The sequence below is a fragment of the Pan paniscus genome, chromosome 17 (genome assembly GCF_029289425.2).
Source record: "Pan paniscus chromosome 17, NHGRI_mPanPan1-v2.0_pri, whole genome shotgun sequence".
Classification (NCBI taxonomy): Eukaryota; Metazoa; Chordata; class Mammalia; order Primates; family Hominidae; genus Pan; species Pan paniscus.
Genome location: NC_073266.2, coordinates 87,089,113 through 87,115,472, shown reverse-complemented (window position 1 = coordinate 87,115,472; position 26,360 = coordinate 87,089,113). Strand labels below are relative to the sequence as shown.

The 26,360-nt window shown below is 35.7% G+C and overlaps 1 protein-coding gene across 2 annotated transcripts in view; it reads right to left on the bottom strand.

Moving 5' to 3' along the window:
* Window positions 1-26,360, bottom strand: part of DOK6 (docking protein 6) — a 443,254-nt gene that overhangs the window by 264,449 nt on the left and 152,445 nt on the right. For both annotated transcript variants that reach the window (XM_034944008.3, XM_034944006.4), the window contains exon 2: window positions 19,485-19,592. In XM_034944008.3, coding sequence (XP_034799899.1) covers window positions 19,485-19,592 — 108 coding nt within the window. The remainder of the gene's footprint in view (window positions 1-19,484; window positions 19,593-26,360) is intronic.

The following is a 26,360-nucleotide window of genomic DNA, read 5'->3' as shown; positions in this document are numbered from 1 at the left end:
TGTGTTGCCCAGGCTGGAGTGCAGTGGCACAATCTCGGCTCACTGCAAGCTCCGCCTGCCGGGTCCTCGCCATTCTCCTGCCTCAACCTCCTGAGTAGCTGGGACTACAGGCGCCCGCCACCACGCCCGGCTAATTTTTTGTATTTTTAGTAGGGACGGGGTTTCACCGTGTTAGCCAGGATGGTCTCGATCTCCTGACTTCATGATCCTCCCACCTCGGTCTCTCAAAGTGCTGGAATTACAGGCGTGAGCCACCTCGCCCGGCCCAAATATTAAAGCCAAAACTTTAAGGTCAATTGAATAGTATTTAAGATAACGCTTTTTTTTTTTTTTGTATGGATGGAATCTCACTATGTTGCCTGGCTGGTCTTGATTTCCTGGCCTCAAGCGATCCTGCTGCCTCAGCCTCTTACAGGGCTGGGAATACAGATGTGCTTCACCATGCCTGGCCTATGATGATATCTTTGCGGTGTATAGGATGGGGAAGTATTTCTTAAAGTAAACTACAGCAGCTCAACCCATGAAAAATTTGAGTATATCAAATTTTCAGATTTCTGTTTAATGCAGGACTCCATATACAAAGTTAATGACAGATAATACAAGTGAGACGTTATTTCCAGTGTGTAAAACTAAAGTGAGTCTAGTGCTTAAAACAGACAAACCTTATAAAGCAGCAAGGAAAATGTAGAAACTCCAGTAAAAAAACAAAACAGATGATATCAGGCAATTAATTCCTGGATTAATAAAACCTGAAAGCAACCATGCACCCGAAGAATATCTCAAACTCATAAAGAATTACAAATGCGTGTTAAAACACTGTTGACCATGACTTTACACCCATCAGATTTGGAAAAGTTAATGAATGAGGATAGGCATCAATGAGAATGTGAGAATACAGAGATCCTCACATACCAGGTGAATATGTAGAATGAACTGCCATTCTGGAAAACCATCTGTAGTACATATGTAAGTATCTACATATATTTAACAGAACTATCTCATTCCTTATATATATTCCCCAAAGTTTCTCACACTGGGTCACAAGGAGAGGATACAAAATCTTAATTACAGCACTGTTTGAGATAATGAAAAGTTGCTAACACTCTAGTTTCTATCACTAGGAAAAATGAAAAAATAAAATATAGTGAAGGCAAACCATGGAATATCATGTAACAGTTAGAAGCAACTGGCAAAATGGACACATAGAAATGTGAATGGATCTTAAAAGCCATAATGCAAGCTGAGTAAAAATAAGAAACAGAATAAGGGTTATAACATATTAGCAGGTACATGAGTTAACAATGCAGTAAGTGTACAAGAAATCAATAGTACAAATGTATAAGAATTATATAAATACAAAGTTTCCATCAAATTCACTGTAATGATTGTCTATGGAGATGGAAAGATGAATGGGATTAAGGAATAGAAATAAAATAGATTAATCAAACTATAGAAACCACTGATGATAGCATCCATTAAGTAATAGGATTAACTCAACCTGTGCAGCTGAGCTTTACTACACTAGAAAAAGAAAGAAAGAAAGATGGAAGGAAGGAAGGAAGATGAAAAAGAGTATTTGTACAGTCATTAACATATATCAACTCTTTGTTACAAAAAGGCTAGGAAATTTTACTTTCCTAAACTTATGAGACCAACCCTAGGTAAGATCTACAAGTTAACTGCCAATCATGTTTAGCTGATGTTCACCTATACACTTACTGCATCTAGGCATATTTCATAATATTCAGGTTTATTTATACTTTCACGAATTCAGCTAGAAATTTACATAGCTTTAAATCATAGAAAATCCAAGCAAACTATAGCCTATGGACCAATTTGGTCTATCTTCTGTTTTTGTAAATAAAGTTATATCAGAACACAGACAGGCCCATTTCTTTACATGTTGTCTGTGGCTGCTTCAGGCATTACAAAGGCAGAGTTTAAGCTCCAACAAAGACCTATGGTCTGCAAAGCATAAATTTTTTACTAGCTGACCCTTTACTTTAAAAAAAAAAGTGTCCTCTGAGGACTAATTTCAACAAACAGGACCTTTTTTGTTCCACATAGAATTTTGAAGTAGGTAGTTACTGGTGTTGGTTCAGCAGTTTGATGCTGTTAAGAGGCAGCATGTCAGGCCCATCTGGCTGTCCTTTTCTTAGCATTTCTCACAGGCTTGTCTCCTCGTGGCCACAAAATGACTGCTGCATGTCCAGCCATCATGATTTCAATTTAGAAAAAGAATAAGGGGGCATTATTGGCCATATCAGAAAACATAAAGCCCTATTGATAGCTTCTATCAGGCTTTTATTTATATCTCATTTGCCAGAAATGTACCTCCCTATCTGTAGGAAGTATAGAAAAGTGATCATTCTGCTTTTTCAGTCCCTTTAGTAGAGATGGGAGAGGCGGTAATGTGTCACAAATGGGAGTTGAGTTAGCAACTAATTAAATTATATCCCATGCCTGAATTGCCAAAGTTGTATCATGTTTCACTTCAAATATGATGCCTATAGGTGTATACTTCCTACAGTCCATGAGGGAAATGTGGATCTCTTAATTTCGTCAGCCTAAAAAATTCCCTCCCATTAGAAAGCTAAAGTAAAATTGTAATGGTAGCCACTAGAGTTAGATCACAATGCAGAACTTTAAAGGTTTACTCCTTTCTTCCTTTAACAAATAGCCTAAAATGACAGTGTAAGCACGTCCATATGTTTTGAGCTTTTTTGAGTAAAGTTGTACTGTTACCAGTACCTTTCCATAAATTAGAGAAAGTATTGTCACAAGGCTGGGAAGGCATGAGTGATGAGCCACAGCAAACAAGTTATCAACCACTGGGCCCTGCAAGGATGTCAAATGGGTATTGGTGGTGGGCAGAATTCTAAAACGTCCTCCAACATGCCCCAACCCCTGCTATGCATGCCTTAAGTTAGGTCATGTCATATGACACTGTTTACTTTAAGAAAGAGCGGTTCCCAGGTCCATCAACAAATGAATGGATAAAGAAAGTGTGCCGTATATACACGATGGAATACTATTCAGCCATAAATAAGAAATTAAGAAAATAATTCTGAATTTATTAAGAATGAACATCTGTCATGTGTGGCAACATGGATGAGTTTGGAGGAGATTAAGTGAAATAAGATAGGTACAGAAAGATTAATACCACACGTTCTCACTGCATGTAGAAACTAAAAAGTTGAGCTCATAACGAAGAGTAGAATTGTGGTTATTAGAGGCTGGGAAGGGTTGAGGGGATGGGGAATATTGAGGAGTTGTTTTTTAAATGGTATAAGATTACAGCTAGATAGGAGGAATAAGTTCTAGTGTTCTGGCACCATAAGGTGATTATAATTAACAACAATATATTATATATTTTCAAATAGCTAGAAGGACAGATGATTAACATTCTCAACACAAAGAAAAATAAATGTTTGAGGTGATGAATATGTGAATTATCCTGATTTGAACATTATACTTTGTACACATGTATCAAAATATCACACTGTATCCCATAAATATGTACAATTATTATGTGTCAATTGAAAATAATAATAATAAAACCGAAAACAGAAAAAGGAAAATGAAAGAAAGATTCCCCAGGCATGCCTGGCTTCATCATGGAAGCTTTCTAAAAGCAAGCAGAGTATTCTCCAGTTGGTCACTGAAACGGAAGTCAGAGATCCAAAGCACGAGAAGGATTTGATGTGCCGTGCTGGCTTGGAGAGGGAGAGAATTACAGATTGCAACAGCCTCTAGTTGCTGAGAGCAGCTTGTTATTGACAGCCAGCAAGGAAACAGGAAGTCAGCTCTACAGCTACAAGGAACTGAATCCTGTCAACAACAGAAGGAGCTTTGAAGCAGATTTTTCTCTACAGCCACTAGATGAAAACCCAGTCCACCTGACACCTTGACATCTGCCTTCTGAAACCCTGAAACAGTCTGAATCAGGCTTTTGACCCCAGAACTGTGAACTAAAAAATGGGTATTTTTGAGCCCCTGAGTTTGTGATGATTTATTATGTAGCAAAAGAAAACTAAAACTGTACTTCAATTATTGTTAGTATTTGAACTGCATAAAAAATTCAATTATTTGGGATAATGGTGAGACTGACCAGATCAGTTTGCTTGGAAGATGGAACTGGAATGAAACATTAAAAAAATTGACTTCTGGCTGGGCAGAGTGGTTCACGCCTGTAATCCCAGCAATTTGGGGGGGTCGAGGCGGGCGGATCGACCGCTCCACGAGGATCTCTCCTTGTGAGAGAATCTCTCCACGAGGTTAGGAGATCGAGACCATCCTGGCCAACAAGCTGAAAACCCCGTCTCCACTAAAACAAACAAACAAACAAACAAACAAACAAACAAAAATATATAAAAATTAGCTGGGCGTGGTGGTGGGTGCCTGTAATTCCAGCTACTCGAGAGTCTGAGGCAGGAGAATCATTTGAACGAGGGAGCTGGAGGTTGCAGTGAGCCAACATCGTGCCACTACACTCCGGCCTGGTGACAGAGCAAGACTCCGTCTCAAAAAAAAAAAGTTGGCTTCTTTTGGCCCACCTTCGGAGAGTTGGACAAACCAGCTTTAGGACTAGGAGATTAACATGATAGCTTCCAGCATGAGAGAATATCAAATAGGAAGACAGTTTCCATTATACCCAGGAAAACCTTTTATGAAAGAATAAAAACAATTAGAGAATTCCAGGCTATTGAAAATCCAGTTACATTTTAATATTGTAGTATATTTGATATCTAAATATGATTAACTTGATTCTAAAAAGTAGAAAAGGAGAATTATGGGGAAATAGTTGCATTTAAAAGCAAAAATTTATAATCTTTCTTTCTCTTCCTCTCTCCACTTCCAAATAAGTCAGGGAACAAAAACTTGTTTGCCTTCATATTGTGTGGGAGAAATTGAACCATTTCTTCAGGAGATCAATTTATGTGTGACAATATTCTGAGTAGAGAAATTAAACAGTTATGATCAAAACAAGTAATTTCACTGTCTCAAAACCCCCAGTTCCCTAGGTTAAGGACCTGCTCTCAAATAAAACTAGTTTAGTGTTTTTTCTCAGTCTGCAAATTAAGATACTTCAAAGGTCAATTAAAAGTGTACTGTTGTTTTTTACTAAAGTAAATAAAGAGCTTTAAAAATATTAAAATACTATATAAATTTGAAATAAATATGAAGCAACATTATTATTTATTTCAAAGGATGCTAGATAGATATTTATAGTGAAGTGCAAAGTATTATTCAAGAATAATTTCTCACTGAAATATTGTTGAAATTGTAAGTTCTAAATAAATATGCATTTATAACTTAAAGTGTAATATATAACTTTCCATTAATGGTAGGAAACAATTTATTCTCATTGGACATTATGCAGTAAGCATTTCTCCTGTTGCATCTGTCATATATTATGCAATTAGGCAGAATTTGGTGATAGATTAAAAAGGGAGAGTTTTAAAATTCAAAAATGCACTGATGATACTCTGAAATAATGAAAAGCATTGGATCTAAATCTGTGAATTAAATGCAAAAATGCTCCAGAAATGATGGAAATAATGTCATAACAGTGTTGCAGTACCGAACATTCTTTCACACTATCTGATTTCCCATGTAGAATGAATGACTTGTTTGAAATTATCATCCGAATTTCTCTCAAAAACTTTCTAAAGTTGATACGAATTATTTTCTTAATTTCAAAAATGCAAACTCTAAGGCAGAAATGACTTTTACACAACAATTATTTTACATTTTACATATTATGTTACTCGCAATCACCTCTTCACTTTGTGTGCCATGATGTTATTATTACTTGCATTTTACAAACAGGGAAATATGTTGTTTAAATTATACTATGATTTTTCCTATATAGTACCGTTATAGACGGTTGCTTTACAAAAGAAAAAATGGATAAATTTAAAAAGTGGAATAAGGACAGTAATTTTGCTAACATAAATCATGCTGCTATATACTCTAAGTCAATCCCAGATCAGTGATACAGGTATTTTTCTTTTTAAATAATTTATTTATTTATTTATTTTACTTTACGTTCTGGGATACAGGTGCAGAACGTGCAGGTTTGTTACATAGGTATATATGTGCCATGGTGGTTTCCTAAGAGTCTGAATCATAACTGCTGTAGAGAAATGGGTAATAAACAGAAATCCGAAGTACTGAGTGATCTGCTTTCCATGGCATTATTAAGCCACATAGAATAATTCTTATTGGCGATAGATATCTAAGATTTTGTAAAATTTTAATTGACTTTAATTCAACTATTACAAAAATCAAGTTTAGCTCTGGAAGGTTCCTAGATTTTAGACATCACAATGTTACAGATCCCCTCCACCTGAAAGTCTTAACACCTAGTGCCTCTCGCTAGTCTCTGGTTTCGAGTTTTCCATTCATAACCAGAACATCCCTCTAGAGACGCTCTACACAGATGGTGCTCAGTCTGTGGGCATATTCTCCGCTCTTCATCCAAAATAAAAATGAACTTTTCATTTTCCATTTCTTTGAGTCTTCCCTGAGACACCTGCATGTGATAATATAAGTAAATCAATCAGTAAATGATTGTGAATTGAGGTGTCACTGTCCTAGAAACCGATGTGTATATTAGTAAGTGCTTAATGTTCAAGAAATTGAGACCTCTTCCAGATAAGAGATTGAAGATGGATGAATACATTAATGAATAGATAAGACACCTTAATCTAAACAAATCATGATCACTTTGGGAACTTCCAGCAGGTATTTCAAGAGACACCAAGCCCTTTAACAGCTTTCACATCGCATGACATATATGCTCATCCAAGCATAGGGCTGTTTCTTCGTGGAATCAAAATGAGGGTAGAGTGTCCAACAGAACATTATGCCCATGTGCCATTTCTGCATTTACCAATGCCTTTTCTTCTAGTTTTGAAGAAATAGTGTATTTATAGGTGGCTGTTTTTCACAAGGATGCCTTTATTTTCCCCAACTTTCTGAGATGTTTGCTTTACCTAAAGATAAATACTGCCAATGCCAAACAAAGAGAATAAAATGATGTTTTCAGTGTTGGGTTACAGGGAATTTAGAAGTGAGATTGGTCCCAATACAAACATCGCTTTTCTGGCATCACGCAGTTTTCATGGAACTTCACGTTGTTTTATCTTCATTCATCCTTCTAAGGGATTTTATTTATATTTTCCTCCCTGTAGACAGAACTCATATTTATTTTATTAAAATGTCTATAAACTGCTTCTTTTTCATCTGCTTAGAAAATTAAGGAAAATTTATTAGCTGATTCTATGTAAATTGCTCTAGTTCAGTTTTCATTGAGGGTAAATTTGTTTTGAATATCTGTTATGACAATTATATACAGCTACATTTTCAACCCTAATGCATTTTTAATAACTTCCCTCAGCAGCTAGTGATTTGAATTTCAAATTTCTCTCTGCCAAGAAGTTTCTAAAAAGTATATACCATTTTATAGCAGTTTCATATAAAAATTGATTTATGCTGCAAGATCTCTCTCACAGTAAACATATCAAATGTCTAAATGAGACCATTAATACTCATAAGCTTATAATATGTATGTTCCAGATAGGGCATAACACAAAGTTAAAGTTGGTAAATAAATAATTGTATCCTTGGCTTATTTTTTCAGAAATCTCTCATTTAGGTTTCAAACATTTCATTCATTTGATTGATTATTTTAATTTATTGCTATTGAGTGTTACAGCATAAATATCTTAAACTTGTAACTAACCAGTTACTTTGATTTTAGGGTATATCAAAGTAACTGGTTAGTTACAAGTTCAAGATATTTAAACACTCACAAATAGAACAGTTTGAGAAATCCACACTAGTCTATTTCTCTAAGCCATCTTGATGATGAGTATTTTTTCCCAATTCTGGAGATCCAATATTTGGACTGGCCATTAATTATCTAAGAGAAAACAAAGATTCCACATCTCACCTTTCTCATAAAAGGAGCTTCCTTTATTTACCTGACCCTCAGAGGCAACTATGACCAAATTTACAACTTGGCCAATGTACACTTCTGAAGAAAAAGGATTAATGATTCTAGAAATGGAGCAAGCCATGAGGAATTATGGTTTAGTCCATGATTTTGTAAGAGCAAGAGTATATTTGAGCATAAAAATATTTAAAAACTTCTGTGATTTTTTTTGCCTTGATGGCTGATTGTCTAGGCCTTGGACAAAATAACACCATCTGATCCCTATGGTGACATTGAAGTCACCCACAGCCACCTGTCCTGTCCCAAGGAAACACCCATGGCCTCCAATAATGTGCTTTCTCCTTCTCCTTTGTAAATATAAAAAATTTTAAACAATGTTCTCTTTGTTAAAATAAATATATTCTCTCTTTAGAATTATTACTATTTCCTTAGGAGTATAGTTACATAGTATTGATAATTACTATAACCTTTGCTGTTTAGTCTTTTAACATTTATTCCACTAACAGCTACTCATTTAAGTGGCACTCTTTGCAATTTTTAAAAGCATTTCTTAAATTAGCTTTTTTCCTGTCAGGGCTCAACTTTTTTTTTATTTGTAGCTCTCAATAATCTTGGAATTGAAATACCTGTGAAATACCACGGATGTTACTCTAAGGCTGATACCAAACTCCATGTCATTTAGAGAAAAGGGCTTATTATAAAGTTTAATTTTACATGGATCTGCTTTTGCACATGGGCTTTGATATACACCTACCTTAACTTTAATTCTATTCAGTAGGCTTCCTGGGCAATTTCACTACAATCTGCTGTACTTCTAATTGCTTAATGAAAATATATGCCTGAATATACCATAGATGCCTCATACCATGCCAAGGATGACATTTTTCTTTACCAGTGAAAACTGCTCCTCATATGGTAACTGTTTCTGTGAGTGCAAAATCATGCATCCACCACCCTGTCTTGAAAAGATCAGAACTTTCATTCCTCTCTCTTCCATTTCCCCTATACACAGTCAGTTACAAAGTCTTTTCTAAAAGTTTTATTTGTATAAATTTAGGAAATACCTGTGCAGTTTTGCTACATGAATATGCTGTGCAGTGGGGAAGCCTAGGCTTTTCACCATGGCCTGAAGGGTGTACACTGTATCCATTAAGTAATTAATTCTACTTGACCGTGCCTGGACAACGTCACCTAAATCTATCTCCTCCTTTCCATTCACGTACCTTTCTCCATTCAGGACTCTCACATCTATTTTTGGGAAGTGGGAATATTATAATATTTAATTAACTAGTTTCTCTGTTACATAGTGTATTACCCTATCCATTGGCTGTGACACCACAAAAATGGATTTTTTTCTGAAATACCTATTTGAGAATATGACAAAAAACATTTTAACCCTTTCACAACTTCGCTATTGCCTAAAGATAAAAACTAAACTCATAGTAAGGTATTTATACCCAATTATTGCCCCATGCACTCTTTTTGGGCTCATCTTTCCCACTCCAGGCCTCCTTTCAGAGCCTGCCAACACTAGATAACTCAAATTCTCTTCAAATCATTGTGCAATGTAGCTTTTCAGTACTTGTGGTCACATTTTTCTTCATATAGTGCATTCCCCCATTATTTTACTTTGTCAAAACTAAGTAAACCTAAGAAGTCCCTTAAGTGTCACGTCCTTGGTAAAGTCCTAGTTGCCAGAAGCAGAATTAACTGTTTCTGTGTACTTTTAACATTGCACTCTACATTTAATCATATTTCATTATAGTTAGCTATTTATAAACCTTACTTCATCAGATTGTAAAATTTCAAAACAATAATGATAGTAACTCTTAGTGTTGATTGACTCCTCCAAACACTCTTAAAATTTTTATATGTAGAACCTTATTCAAGTCTCCTCCTGGTCCTAGAAGATTAGGACAATTATGATCCCTAGTGTACAAACAAGAAGAGTATCTTCTTCATTTTCTGAAACTTGAGGTCTGCATTGTCACTACACATAGTGTCTCACAAAGATTTATATTACATTATATGATTACATTCATAATCATACTGCATTCATCATATGAATTGGGCTTAATAGCAGTTCCCCAATAAAGAGGGCAGATCTCTTTTCCTTTGTAGCACAGAGGCAACAACTTCTAGAGATGGATGTGCCCGTATGTTACTTATCTTACTCAACAAGTACATATATTCATATTGATGGCTTTTACCTTAATTTGAGCAATTCAGAGTTGCTTAATAGTAATGTAATTTTGATGACTAGGAAGAATAGATCACATTTGAATGATAAACAGTGGCGTTATAGAATAACGAAAGGATGGTAAAAGAGAATTTGAAGAAAACCAGATGTACGTCCTAAGGGAAAAAAAAGAAACAGAATTCAGAATCATTGAACTAGTTAAGATAGTGGAAAGAAGAGACATAGTAAGGTTGATACAAAGACACAAGCCTTAGGTAATATTTACTAAAACAAAATCAAAATCAGAAAAGGGGCCTTGCATACACTCTTAAAAAGAAACCTTAAAATTTGTACTACTGATGAATCATGCCTATGTTATTTTTCCATATCAGGATTGGTTGAACTTTGCTGTTTCAGTTCACGATCCATCACAGAAAAAAAAAATAATAAAATTCCTGAAGGGAAACTCCAGTCACTGGGAAAGTGAATTACCTTTCCAATGCTATGAAAGGAAAGTTGTAATAACAAAAACTTTCATCTTCATAGCATTGCCACAAAAAGGTAAATTTTAGCTGTCATATCTACTGAACATAGTTACAAAAGAGCTTCAGGGAGCTTTAATTTAAAAAGTCTGTGTAGTTTTTAATCACAAGATGATTCCCTTAACTGTTCCTGTTCTCACGGGGCTCTTCATGCTGTTTTGCCGCTTCATTTTCACACATTGGAGGGAAAAATCACACACACAGAGCATGTGTGTTTCTGAAATGTTGATCACAGTTTTCCAATATTAATTTTTATCCAACCTACTTATATCAATACTCATATTCTCTTCCAGATTTTCTGTTAGAATGAATGAAGTATCCCAGGTTCTGTCAAGGACAAAACCCTATAATTACACACATAAACTTTCTCCTCATCACATTTCCTGCTTACTAGATCATTCCCATAGGCCTACAGGTGTGTTACCTGTAGGTAACATATATGTCATATTTGAAAACATACCTGCTACATGTCGTGGCTCAAAACTTCTTGAAAACATTTTCTAAGTAGCTGTCTTTTTCTCATCTATCATTCTCTTATAGGCTCCTTCAAGTAAACTTAGTCCCCATATTTGAATGAAACAGCTTTTGTCAAAGTCATCAAGGACCTCTGTGTCATAAATGCAATGGTCTCTTTGCTTTCATATTACTTAATCTCTTGTTGGTGTTAGCCATAATACCATTTGCTCATCTTTATAAGTAGTTTTCTCTTGGTTTCCAATGATCTACTCTTAATGTTATTTCTCACCTTTTACTGTTCTTTTCCCTAGACTTCTATGCTGTTCCTTTTTCCTTCACTAGTCTTCCAAACGTTGGATTGCTAATTATCTTCTTTTTCTTCTCTGTCTTTCCCAAGGACATTTTATCCAGAACTATAGAATAAGGTACTATCAATATGCCAAAGATAACCAAAGGAACAACTTTAGCAGTGACATTTCCCTCACCTCAGCCCATAGCTATTTATCGAATTGACTACTTGACATTTCAGTTTGAATGCCTAATAGACATTTGAAATTTAACATATATAAAGTAAAAGCTTATGATTTTTACCCAAAGCCAGATCTTCTAGGCTTCCTCATCTCCATGAACTGCATCATCCTTGACATTGTTGCTCAAGCCCAAATCCACGGATCATGCATGAGTTCTACCTTTCATTCACACCCGACACTTAATTCATAAGTAAGTCCTGTCCGTTTTTACACACCATATCCAAAATTTGTCCTTTTACTCAAAAACAATGAAATAAGGCTTATTGCAATCTATTTTTGCTATCTTTCAGTTTAGAATAATTGCTTTTGTGATATCTATTTAGCCCTTTTGCATGTTGCTCCTTGGCATACGCTAATTTTCAAATATTTAGAGCTTTCTAGATAATACATTGTTATTGATTTCTCATTTAAAACATCTATGGTCAAAGAACACAATATTTTTCAATTTATTAGGACTTGTTAATATTCTTGAACTTGGTCTACTTTGTTGACCATGTCATGTGCACTTGAAAGTAACCTGTATTCTATAGTTGTTTTGTGTATTGGTATAAAAGTATCAAGTCAAAGTGGTTGATTGTGTTAAGTCTGATCTCATATCCTTGCTGATATATGTATTTTTTCTAGCTAGTCTATCATTTGGTGAGAAAGGGAGGGGGTTAAAATCTTCAATATAGATTGTGAAATTGTTTCTTTCTTCCTTTAAATCTGTCAAATTTGCTTTATGTATTTTTAAGTTCTGTAATTAGTTCCATAAAATTTGTGATTTTTATTTGTCCTGATGAATTGATACTGTTGTCATCATGAAACAACCTGTTTATCTTTGGTAATACTCTTTGTCCGGAAGTCTATTTCTCTGATTTAATACAGCCACTCCAAATTTCTTATGATTATTATTTTCATGGCCAATCATTTTTTCCATCCATTTGCATTCAGGCTATTTGTATATTTAATGTGCATCTTTTGTAGACAGCCTATTGTTAGGTCTTGATTTATTTCCATTCAAATAATTTTTCCTTTTTAATTGGAATGTTAACCAACACAACGTAATTATTCAGGTGATTGGCTTTAAATAAACTATTTTCTTCTTTGTTTACATTTTTGCATATTTTTGTTGTTGTTGTTTTACCTCTTTTCTCCTTTCCTATTTTCTTCTGGAATTTTTGAATATTATTTAAAATTCAATTTTAGTTTATTCACTTTTGAGCTACATATTTTTATGTTAACTTAAAAATGTTATTCTGGGGATTACAATAAACTCCTTAATTTTTCCAAGTCTACTTATACTTAATATTGTACCACTTTATGTAAGCCATGAAAATCTTACAATGGTATGAGTCCGTTTTACTCACCACCAACATCTTTACATTATATTTATCACATATATTACATATTCATACATTATAAATCATGTATACATATATAATGACAAAGTTAGTATTTTATATTTACCTATATATTTATAATTCTTGATTCCCTTCAGTTATTCCTGAAGATTCAAGTCCTCTGGTATAATCTGCCTGAAGAACTCACTTTCAACACTTTTGGAGTATAGATGTGAAGGAAATAAATACCTTTAGGTGTTTTTTCTTCTTAATCTGAAAGTGACTTTATCTCACCTTCATTTTAAAGGATATTTTTCACAGACATAGAATTTTTGGTTGAAGATACTTTTTTTTTTTTTTTTGTCATCCTAAAGATGTCCCACAGACTCTTCTGGTTTCCAAGATCACTGCTCTCCAAATCACTGGCCCCCAGCATGTCATGTCTTTTTTCTCTGGCTGCTTTGAAGATTTTCTTTCTCTTTTATGAAAGACCTGGTAGGCATGATTCTTTTTCCAAATATCCTGCTTCAAATTCACTGAATTTATTAAATCTGTAAATTCATGTCTTTCAACAAATTTGGGAATTTTTCAGCCATTATCTTTTTCAAATTTTTTTCTTCCTCATTCTCTTCTTTCTTTGCAATGGGAATACTAACTAGGAAATTGTCCCTTAAGTCCCAGAAGTGGTTTTACTTCTTTGTTTTTTAAAAATTCTCTTTTTCATAGCCAGTGATTTTTTGTTGTTGCTGTTGTTCTATCTTTAAGTTCACTATTTCTTCTATTATTTTCTTCCTGCTATTAATCCTACCCAGTGAAATTTAAATTTTGGATGTCTTACTTGTAGTTCTAAAATTTCCATTTAAGATTTCTCTTTTTTCTCCTTTTTGCAGGTGAATTTTGTTTTTGCTTTTTTAAAAAAATATATTGTTTAACTTTTATTTTAGGCTAGGGGTGTATGTGCAGGTTTGTTATATAGGTAAACTTGTGACTGGGGGTTTGGTGTACAGATTATTTCATCACTCAGGTACTAAGCATAGTACTCAACAGTTTTTTTCTCCTGAAACCTCCTTCCATCCACCCTCCTCCCTCAAGTAGATCCCAGTGTTTGTTGTTCCTCTCATTCTGTCCATATGTTCTCATTATTTAGCTCTCACTTATAAGTGAGAACAGGTGGTATATGGTTTTTCTGTTCCTGCATTAGTTTGCTAAGGATAATGGCCTCCAGTTCCATCCATGTTATATATGATCTTGTTCTTTTCTCATGGCCACATAGTATCCATATGTACCATATGGTGTATATGTACAACATTTTCTTAGGTTGGTTCCGTGTCTTTGGTATTGTGAATAGTGTTGCGATGTACATATATGTGCATGTGCCTTTATGGTAGAATGATTTATATTAGGATTTTTAAAAAAATAATTTTTGTTTTTCTGCCAAAAATACTTTTCTTAAAATTAAAAGAGTAATGATATTTTCATTCACTTCATCAAGCATAGGCATAATAGCTGGTTTTAAATCCCATTCTAATAATTCAGAATCTGAATCATATCAGGTTGAACATTTGCTGATTTTCTTTTCCTTTTAGATTGGACTCCATTTTCATAGTATTTTTTATCTTGAGGAATTTTGGATTTTATATTGGACATTGTAATTGTCACGTGTAGCCTCTGCATTCTGTTGCATTTATCTGAGATGGTTAGTGTTTTGTTTCAGCCAGCAATTACCTTGCTTAGACTGAACTGCCAAATGCTACACCTGTGGTGGGGTGTGGCTCAAACTTCAGTGAGATGCTTAAGCTTTAGTTGTGAGTTGCTTTCAATTTGCCACTTCATAACTGGTTCAAGTGTCACCTACACTCTTGTTCTGAGTTTATGTACATATTTAAGAGCTCCCCTTCTCTAGCATTCTCTTTGGTGGAGTTTCTTCCTCCCTTTCTGGCAGCCTAGATTTCTCCTGGTTTCTGAACAATGATGCCGAGTCTTTCTGTGGTTGTTTTAGTCAGCGGTTCCCAACCTGTTTGGCACCAGGGACAGGTTTCATGGAAGACAATTTTTCCATGGACCAGGGGGTTTGTGGGGGCTGGGGGACAGTTTCGGGATGATTCAAGCATATTACATTTATTGTGCACTTCATTTCTACTATTATTACATTGTAGTACATAATGAAATAATTATACGACTCACCATAATGTAGAATCAGTGGGAGCCCTGAGATTGTTTTACAGCAACTAGATGGTCCCATCTGGGGGTGATGGGAGACAGTGACAGATCATCAGGCATTAGATTCTCATAAGGAGTGCACAGCCTGTATCCCTTTCATGCGTAGTTCACAATAGGGTTTGTGCTCCTATGAGAATGTAATGCTGCCACCGATCTGACAGGAGGTGGAGCTCAGGTGGTAATGCCAGCCATGGGGAGCAGCTGTAAATAAACACAGATGAAGCTTTGCTCCCTTGCCCACTGCTGCTCACCTCCTGCTATGCAGCCTGGTTTCTAACAGGCCACAGCCCAGCACTGGTTCATGCCCTGGTAGTTGGGAACTGCTGGTTTTAGTCATCTCATTGCCATGGCCAATATTGCTTTGGTGTGACTACATCTGCCCCCAGCCTAAAGCTGCACCCAGAGAAAGGGAGAGGCTGTCATTCCCTTGATTCCAGATCTGACTTTCCCCCACAAACGACTTGCTTTTTTCAGAGACCCAGGGACTTCTTTGTTTTTGTATTTTGTCCAGTGTAAGGTAAATGGATGTGCTTTGGTCAAGTACAGGCCGAGGTAAACATCCTGCATGACTCAGCAGGATTGGAGTGCAGGTGCACAGTTCCATGCATTATGTAAACACAGCTATGTAGCCATAACACGGGAAGGCTCATTACCTGGCTTGGAGCCACTATTGTTTCTAAAAGGTCTAACTGCCCTGCTGATGCTGTGCATATGGCATGCCCAGAGAAAGAAAGAGAGCCAGAGTGGTCTCTGCAAATGTGTTAGTTTTGCAGTTGAACACGGGGGAGCCAGGACACAAGTTGGGCTTGTGCCCAGAGAGACAGTGAAGTTGCTGACTCTGTAAGGGAGAGCCGGTTGCCTGAAGGCAGGCAGCGGGGAGCCAGAAACCAGCTTGGGCTGAGAGGGAGAGAGTGAAGCTGCTGACCCTGTAAGGGAGAGCTGGCCATGCAGCTGTGAGTGGGAGCGGCAGGAGCCACAGAAGCTGCTGAGAAGGGCACAGCTGGAGCAAGCAGCTGAGATAAAGGTGGACAATGTAAGTAAGCTGCTGATGAGACAGACAGTGTGAGAGAGCTTCTGAGTAAAGCCATGTGTCATCTACCTGTCATTTCTTGAGTGTTCTTCCAGCTCCCTACCCCCAACCACTCACTCCCCTCGGACCTCAGCTGGGGCTCGAACCTGACATCCAGAGTTTCTATATGTCATCTGTGGGAGAATTATACTGTCAGAGGATCACTGTTGTGTACTGGAAATGAAAACAAAAAGTGGTATTTTAAGACTATAATGCCAGACCCAGGCTTAAAACCCTGTCATTGACTCTCATCACTTGTAGTTTAATTCGGTTTTTATGACCTCTTTTCCTACACTCCAGTCACAACAGATCTCTTTCAGGTCCTTGATCACACCGAATTGTTCCTGCCTCATTTTTTTTTTTTTGGTAATGGTTTTTAAAAATTTTTCTTTCTTCTTGGAATGATCTTTCTTTATATCACTGAATTTGTTAAGGATTGAGTCTTTTTCTTTTCAGTTGAGTCTTAGCCTACTATAGCTGTTATCCATTAATTCTGTATTATCCTATTTTTTTTAAAAAAAGACACATTTATTACATATTTACATTGTTTTATGTTATCAAGAAGTGAAGATCAGTGATAGACTAGAGGACCATCTTTCTAATACTGTATCCCCAGTGCATGGCCCAGTGCCACATTCATGGTAAGGGCTCTGTAAACATGTCTGATGATGTTAATGAGTTGGAGTTCCATACCAGGCTAACGGATAGACCATGTTTTGACGATTCACAGAATAACTTAAGGAATGAAGTTTGCCTTGAAATTCACAGCTCACAGTGGAAGCTAAGTGATTTTTAAAGAGGCAATCTGTAAGATAAATAGGAGTTAGCATTTTCCTTAGCTCTGAGCACTGCCATGGAGTGCCTGTGATTGCCTCTATGGGATAAGGAGTGGGCAAGGTAGTAAAAATCAAGAGAATATAAAATAAGGAGGAAGGGCTGTTCCACATGCCTCCCAGAGATGACCCTTTCTCTTCATTTGGCTGACACATTACCACCACTAGTTTGGCCATTCAAATATCATCTTTGCAGAGAAGTTTTACCTGAGTTCCAAATTAGGTAAAATGCTCTTTCTCCAGCAATCTATAAATACTTCTCCATCTGTACTTGCTATATTGAATTGAAGTTATTTGTGTATTTGTGTCTTTTCCACTAGAATGCAAGCTTTTTCGGGGCAAGACTGTGTCTCACACATCTTTGAATTCCCAACCAGGAGTGGAATGCCTAGCGTAGAGCAGACACTCCACGCCCATCTGTATCCAAATTACCAATCCTCACAGTGGGGTTAGAGTACTAGAGTGTGTCTATTTTTTTCAGATAAAAGATAGCTGAATCCAGAGATAACATAATAATGCTTCTTGACAATTTTTCCTGTTTCATTTGTAAGTAAAAATAAACTGGGCCGGGTGCAGTGGTTCGCGCCTGTAATCCCAGCACTTTGGGAGGCCGAGGTGGGCGGATCACAAGGTCAGAAGATCGAGACCATCCTGGCTAACACGGTGAAACCCCATCTCTACTAAAAACACAAAAAATTAGCTGGGTGCAGTGGCGGGCACCTGTAGTCCCAGCTACTGGGGAGGCTGAGGCAGGAGAATGGTGTGAACCCGAAGGCGGAGCTTACAGTGAGCCTAGATCGCACCACTGCATTCCAGCCTGGGCGACAGAGCCAGACTCCGTCTATAAATAAATAAATAAATAAATAAATAAATAAACCAAGCTGTACTGGCTAGAGAGCTCCAACTAGTATATGTCACTAACCAGCAGGCAGGAACTCTGACCAGGCATCCAAATAAGATATAATATGCTCAGCCCATCAAAATTTTACTCACAAACTAAATATCATGGACTCACATTTTTACAAACTGGCAGTTCCTCGTTAAGTTAGGTTTTACTTTATTGCCAAAGTCATAATCATAGTTATAACACAAACATATCAGTAAGACTTTAGAATTCAAATAATTGCATATAATGAGATTGAGAAGTATTATGCTGGCTGTTTATGACATCATATATCAAATAATCTTTAGAGATATATAACAATTTTAAAATTCATCTACTCATGAGAAAACCAAACATACATGAGCTATTAAGTGACTGGACAGAAAGTTGTATTCTCTGGCAGTAAATCTATATCAATGTATGGAATACTTGGCTGGGTATGGTAGCTCATGCCTGTAATCCCAGGACTTTGGGAAATCAAGGCAGGAGGACTGTTTGAGATCAGGAGTTTGAGACCAGCAACATAGCAAGACCAATGTCTATTTATATTTAAAATATTTTTTAAATTATGTATATATATATATATATACACACACACACACACACACATAGAGACAGAAGATGGTTCCTAGAGTTTTACAAGCTCAAATTTTAAATGATTACTAGTTAATATTCATAACTAATAATAATAAATACTAGTTATTATCAAATAATCTATTTTTAAAAAAGAAATTAGAACAATATATTACACAAAATAAAATTCCACAAATTCATTACATTATCCAGGAAAACTTACTCCATGTATGACCAATGAGAAATTAAAATCTTTACTGAGCATTCTACCAATGAAGCAACACTGTTCTACAACTCTGAGTTTTGATCATGAATCGTTTGTATTACTATAAAATACCTAGCTGTGTTTTGATGTTATCATGAAAGATATATTTAGCGTCATTTTGGGGTTATATTTTACATTCTTTTAATTCTTAGGAAATTGATATTTTATTCCTAATATTTATGCCTTATCTCTACACATCAGCATATTCGATGATCATTTTCTTGTTAAGGAGCTTACAAAACAGCAAATGCCATATACATTAACAATATCATTAGCACTGTTAAAGGCAGCCCCCTAATTTTTATCTAGTAAATATTGTTCACAGTTTACGCCAAGTAACAAATGCATAATTAACCTCAATAGAGAGAAAATACCTACTCAGCACCTTAGAAAAGGATTTGGTGGAGTTATGAGTCATCTCATTTTGCAAAGTAGCAATAAAAATGAGTCTTTGGTTTTGCACAGAGGTAGCACTGGCATTTACAACAGATAATTAAAGGAGAAAAATAACTTTTGCATTTTATCAGAAAAGGGCATTTTTCCCAAGCCATTAATTTTTGCCACTGCAGATTTCATCTATCAAAGAAATATCTCCACAAGTCTTCAAGGGCCCAGTTATTCCCCAGGGACTCCCAGGACTGTGGCTTACCTTATGAAAGTTTCTGAAATAAGCTGCCTTTTCATCTGGAAATTTTTCTAACCTTCTGGGTCCTTTGCTAGAAGCCTTCTTGAAAACCAACCAGCATCGTCTGAAAATCTGAAAGCAAATAAAGGAATCCCATTATCCATATTTTTACATGAGTTTATGACATTAGGAGTTTATTCAATTAATCAATTTTTTAAGTGTACTTCACAGAGAGGAACTGTTTTTGATTGGCAAACATGTTCTTAATTAAGATTACAGTATTTTTAAATATGATATTTCATGTAAAATAATTTTTTGTGAAAAGATTTTGTTTTGAGGTTTTCACTGTACTGGCTGATTTTAGTAGTCTTTAATATAACTAAATCATCTGGATGTCAATACCATATAAATTATTATCACCATCCTAGTGACAGACAATTCTCCATCTTCCATGCTAGTGCAATGGCAGGTTAACAAAGTTAAGTGAAGCACTTACATAATATTCAATTTTCTATCTTTGAAAAAAATCACATTTGAAAATTTACTTATCTTGTAGAATTTTAGATTTTTAAAAATAGATGTTCATTAGTAATTTTGAAAGCAGCAAGAAATATATTTTTATTATGAACACATCTGTCTCACACTTTTGAACTTTTGTAATAGGAAGTATTTATTAAATACTTACGTGCAATAAATTAAAATTTATATACATATTTAATACTCACAGTGAAATGAGATTAATGTAAAATAGGCATTACTTTCATTTCAAGATAAAGTTTGTGCCAATGTCAGGATTTCAACACACACATCTGAATCTTTTTTTTTTTTTAATATTTAAGTTTTAGGGTATATGCGCACAATGGGCAGGTTTGTTACATATGTATACATGTGCCATGTTGGTGTGCTGCACCCATTAACTCGTCATTTAACCTTAGGTGTATCTCCTAATGCTATCCCTCCCCCCTCCCCCTACCCCAAAACAGGCTCCGGTGTGTGATGTTCCCCTTCCTGTGTCCATGTGTTCTCATTGTTCAATTCCCACCTATGAGTGAGAACATGCGGTGTTTGGTTTTTTGTCCTTGTGATAGTTTGCTGAGAATCATGATTTCCAGCTTCATCCATGTCCCTGCAAAGGACATGAACCCATCATTTTTTATGGCTGCATAGTATTCCATGGTGTATATGTGCCATATTTTCTTCATCCAGTCTATCATTGTTGGACATTTGGGTTGGTTCCAAGTCTTTGCTATTGTGAATAGTGCTGCAATAAACATACGTGTGCATGTGTCTTTATAGCAGCATGATTTATACTCTTTTGGGTATATACCCAGCAATGGGATGGCTGGGTCAAATGGCAGTTCTAGTTCTAGATCCCTGAGGAATCGCCACACTGACTTCCACAATGGTTGAACTAGTTTACAGTCCCACCAACAGTGTAAAAGTGTTCCTATTTCTCCACATCCTCTCCAGCACCTGTTGTTTCCTGACTTTTTAATGATCGCCATTCTAACTGGTGTGAGATGGTATCTCATTGTGGTTTTGATTTGCATTTTTCTGATGGCCAGTGATGATGAGCATCTTTTCATGTGTCTTTTGGCTGCATAAATGTCTTCTTTTGAGAAGTGTCTGTTCATATCCTTCGCCCACTTTTTGATGGGGTGGTTTGTTTTTTTCTTGCAAATTTGTTGGAGTTCATTGTAGATTCTGGATATTAGCCCTTTGTCAGATAAGTAGATTTCAAAAATTTTCTCCTATTCTGTAGGTTGCCTGTTCACTCTGATGGTAGTTTCTTTTGCTGTGCAGAAGCTCTTTAGTTTAATTAGATCCCATTTGTCAATTTTGGCTTTTGTTGTCATTGCTTTTGGTGTTTTAGACATGAAGTCCTTGCCCATGCCTATGTCCTGAATGGTATTACCTAGGTTTTCTTCTAGGGTTTTTATGGTTTTAGGTCTGACATTTAAGTCTTTAATCCATCTTGAATTAATTTTTGTATAAGGTGTAAGGAAGGGATCCAGTTTCAGCTTTCTACATATGGCTAGCCAGTTTTCCCAGCACCATTTAGTAAATAGGGAATGCTTTCCTCGTTGCTTGTTTTTGTCAAGTAAAAAGAGTCTGCATTGCCAAGGCAATCCTAAGCCAAAAGAACAAAACTGGAGGCATCACGCTACCTGACTTCAAACTATACTACAAGGCTACTGTAACCAAAACAGCATGGTACTGGCACTAAAACAGAGATATAGACCAATGGAACAGAACAGAGCCCTCAGAAATAATGCCACATATCTACAACTATCTGATATTTGACAAACCTGACACGTCTGAATCTTAAGCTTTGATGGAAAAAAACCCAGACTACTAATTACACTAACACAAACCATAATTTCTGAACCTTGCCTTTATTTTATAGGACTGATTAATATTAGACCTGTAGATTGTTCATTATCTACTTTCCACCATATCACACTCCCTCAACAGGTATGTTTAAAGACAAGGTAATAAAATGAATCTTTCTTTCCAATAATTGAAGAAGTCTAAAAATGCAAATTGGCCACAACTTTTAAATTTAAAAATCTGGTGTATTCTTTGCTGGTGGATAATTTCTTTATGCCCATGAGGAAATCAATAGAAGGAAACTTCTGAAATCTAGATCACAATGTTTCTCTTCTATGTCTTCATTTAAATTGCAAAGTTGTCATTTTTTTTTTACAAATATAGCCTAGATAATATAATTCCTTTGAAGTGTGCATTGCTTATTATTCACTAGAAGACAGTCTTTTCCATGTTAAAAGGCATTCTTGCAACAATCACATAAAGGCCTCTCATTATAAAAGTAGAACAACCAAGCATATCCATAAGTTGATTTTACTCTTTCTTTCTTACATCCTTTTTAGGAGCCTTGAAAAGCATGTGCAGGATAACCCTGAACTTCCTACACACATGAACATGCCTCTCCTCTGCATGGATCAGATGCACCTTCCCTAACAAACACTGCCTAACCATGAACCTGAAAATTATGAACTATATTACTCCTTTAGAGCTCCTGGTGTTCTTTCTACATACAGCTCCTGTATTTCACACATAATGTTGTAATTATGTGCTTATTTGGCCCCTTACTTATCCACACTCCCGAAGTGAAATGTATTTAAAAAAACAGATGATTAGAATATGATCAGCATATGGTTTGTTTACCTTTAATTAACTTAATTCTACATAGATTTATTTAGTGCTGTAGAATTCTGCTTTTGAACTTAAATGAAGTAATTACATTTCAAGTGGTAAGAGATTTTGGAAATGCAAACATCACAAAGAGACAGTTTGATATAGTGGAAACTTAATAGAGCTCTGGAATCAGACAGACATAGGTTTACATTATGGCTATGCCACTTACTAGCTGTGCAAGCTTACACAAATTACTTAGTGTCTTAGCTGATAAAGAAGGGTACCTCAAGAAACAGACGGAGGATTTACCAAGATGGGCTTATGTTCTAATACACAGAATACTCTCCACAAGGCTCAGCCATTTCTCAAGCGCCTTTTTCTTATAGAGTAGGTACAATTTTCTGCACATGACAAAGCCATATGAAGGGACACTTTTTTCCTAATGATATACAATTCTAATGAATATTCAGCTCCAGAATATTCAGATGCAAATATTTTGCAACCAGAAAAATTAGAGCACCATATAATTTTTTTAATAGAAAGCATATTAATCATCTCCCAAGTACAGACTGTGAAACTACAAATATTGGACTTGGAATTCCAGCTCAGCCCTTGCTGGAGCCAGATAACTTTGGGCAAGGCATTTATCTCTCTGAGCTTGTGTCCTTAAATTAGCTATGGACAATTAAGTGTTAAGTGTTAAAAAATTAAGTATGTAAAGCTCATGCCGCAGTGCATAGAAGGTAGTCAATAAACACAGGGTATTTTAATTCAAAATGGATAAAATGCTCTTAGCAACAGATCTTGTTCAGCGCATCTATAACCATTATGGGTATTTACATGTACTTTACAAATTATTGCTTGCATCAGTATAGTTTTTAAGTTTTCAAATGATTTTCATAATTACGAGAATTATGTTATATATAGTATCAATAAACAAAACCATTTATTCCATTGAATACACATATGAGTTCCTACTATATTTCACAGTAGTTTGGAATATTTGTTAAGCAATATAACTATTTATAGTGACATTCACTAATACATGACTGAAAAGAAAAGAAAAAAAATCAGCATCAGATTTGGTTTTCCTAAAATTACTCTCTTCACCATATAGCATGAAATAATTTTTGGGCAGGATAAATCATTTCGCTCAGTCTTTAGTACAATTCACACTTTAGTATTAGAATTCAGGATATGATATTGTAATGCCTAAAAACAGTTTTTTAGTCACAACAATTTAATTTTTAGTGCACGTTCTGCTATTCATTAAACACTTTCACTTGCAGAAGTTAAATTAAGATCAATATACCTCATGAAGATGCTCTTTGAGGATTACAAGACATAGCCTGAAGAAAGCATCTGGCATGTGAATTTGAAAAGTAATCCACAAACTCTTACCTGAAACTCTTGGGTTTCTGATATTGCCATGACTGAACTGCATCCCACAGAATTCATCTACTGATGCCCTAACTCCCAAGGTGCTAGTATTTGGAGATGGGGCCTTTGGGAAGTAAGGAGGGTTACATGGGGTCATGAGGGTTGGGCCTTGATAATGAGATTAGTGCTCTTACAAGAAGACATAGAAGACAACTTGCTTTCTCTCTCTCTCTCTCTCTGCTTACTCACAAGGAAGAGGTCACATGAGCACACAGTGAGAATGTGGCCATGTGCAAGCCAAGAAGAAATCCTTCACCAGAACCCAATGGGGCTGGCACCCTCATCTCAAACTTGCAAACTCCAGAACTGTGAAAAAATAAATTTCTGTGGTTCAAGCCACTAGCTATATGAAATTTTGTTACAGAAGCTGGAACTGACTAAGATACTTTTAGATATATATTTTTAAAACTAGCAGTGATGGTAGGATAGTGCTGGATGTGGTAGTTGTCACAGTAATAATATTGGGGAAGTAAAAAACAGTTACATGAATCTAAGATTTGAGAGACTGCTAACAGAAAAAGATATCTGCAAAGTGGGATGTATAGAGATTATCAATATTTTATCTTTTAGCTATTCATTAATGGATTTGGAGTCTTAACTGAGGAGTAAAATTGAGACTCAAATCCCTAGTAATATAGTTGTTGTCTTTTTGTACAGAGCAATGCTTTCCCCTGTACTCTCTGTCACTTGGTTACTCATAGCTTGGGAACAATCATGATGTTAAATGAAACCTTATAATATTCGTGGAAATATGTAAATACACATACTTGCTGACTGTAATTCCCCATCTGATGTTACTGTAGTTATTTTCTATTAAAGAGTGAGTTAAACATGAGCCAGAAGGCATATTTCTATGTAGGCACTCAATATTGTTTTAAAATAAACCTAATAATAGATAATAAGGAAAAAATAGATTTAATATTTTTGACAGCGTCTTATCTCTTTGCTATTACATTAAGAAAGGCAGTCACGCAGAGATAAGACTGATTTTTAAAGATTCTATGTAATAGACTGTTTACCAAGTTGAAGCCCTTAAGTTATTATTTTTTTTCAATCTTGGAATAAGTTTAGGTTTATGAACAGTTGCAAAAATGGTGGAGTTCCTGTATACTCTATACAGCTTCCTCTGATAGCATCCTATATAACAATGGTACATTTTCAAAATGAATGCACTAATATTGGTCAAATACTATTAACTAAACTAAAGATTCTGCTCAGATTTTGTCAGATTTTTCTCGTCCTGTTCTGTTTCAAGATCTGACACAGGATACCAAGTTGCATGTAGTTGTTCTGTCTCCTTAGTCTCCTCTGATATGTGACACTTTGTTTTTCGTGACCTAAACAGTTTGGAAGTCTAATGGTTAGGTATATTGTACAATGTCCTTCATTTCTGTTTGTCTTAATTAAGTTATGTTTGATATTTTAAAAGTCTAATAAACATCTCATCAAATAATGAAAGCATATAATTTATTAGGAAATATGAATTCACCATGGCTATGGACTAGTTATATTTTGATCAGATCTCTGGCTGAATTTTAAACTTAAAGTAGCAAAAAAAAAATCATTTAATAAATGCAGAGTTCCATCTTCTACCCCTCTTTGGACACGGTTTTTCAAAGTATTTTGCTTTTTAATAGGAGTAAAATAAAAAGGGCACCGGAGTGGAGAATTTGCAAGTGTCATTCTGTGTCAATGTAAAATCAAATTAAGCATGAGTCAGCACACTAAAAGCCACCTCCGTACCAGAAGTATAAAATAAGCAGAAGTACAAGGAGATCACCTTTTCTGTACTCTTCGTCAAACCAGATTTTATTAGTGCATTAGGATCTGCTTTAGGCCCTGTAACTGATGCCTTATGTGAGAGTGTTGGAGAAATTCCAGGACTGAACAGCAGAAATGACTGCCTGAGACCAGGAAATCACTCCTTGGAGAAAAAAGAATAATAAAGGAATAGGTTTTATTTTGCTTGTAAATGAAAGATACACATTCTTTGAGTACATGAAAGAGCACCACATCAATGAAATAAATGCAGTACCTTATTTTTATTTGCCTCCCATGAGAATGGGACATAAATTAATGACCTCCATTAGCAGTAGGTGGGAAGAGATGGGGCAGTCTCTTCAGGTACTACTTGGCTTTCAAGGGCATCTCAAGGTACAGAGACCACTGGCTGGTTAACAACAGAACCTATTGCTTACAAGAAAATGTACCTTCCCAGTGTCTGTCTTACGGCAGATGACATTCCCTCCCCATCATTTCAGGATGCTGTACCACTTTATCCTGGGGGATTAACTGATTTCA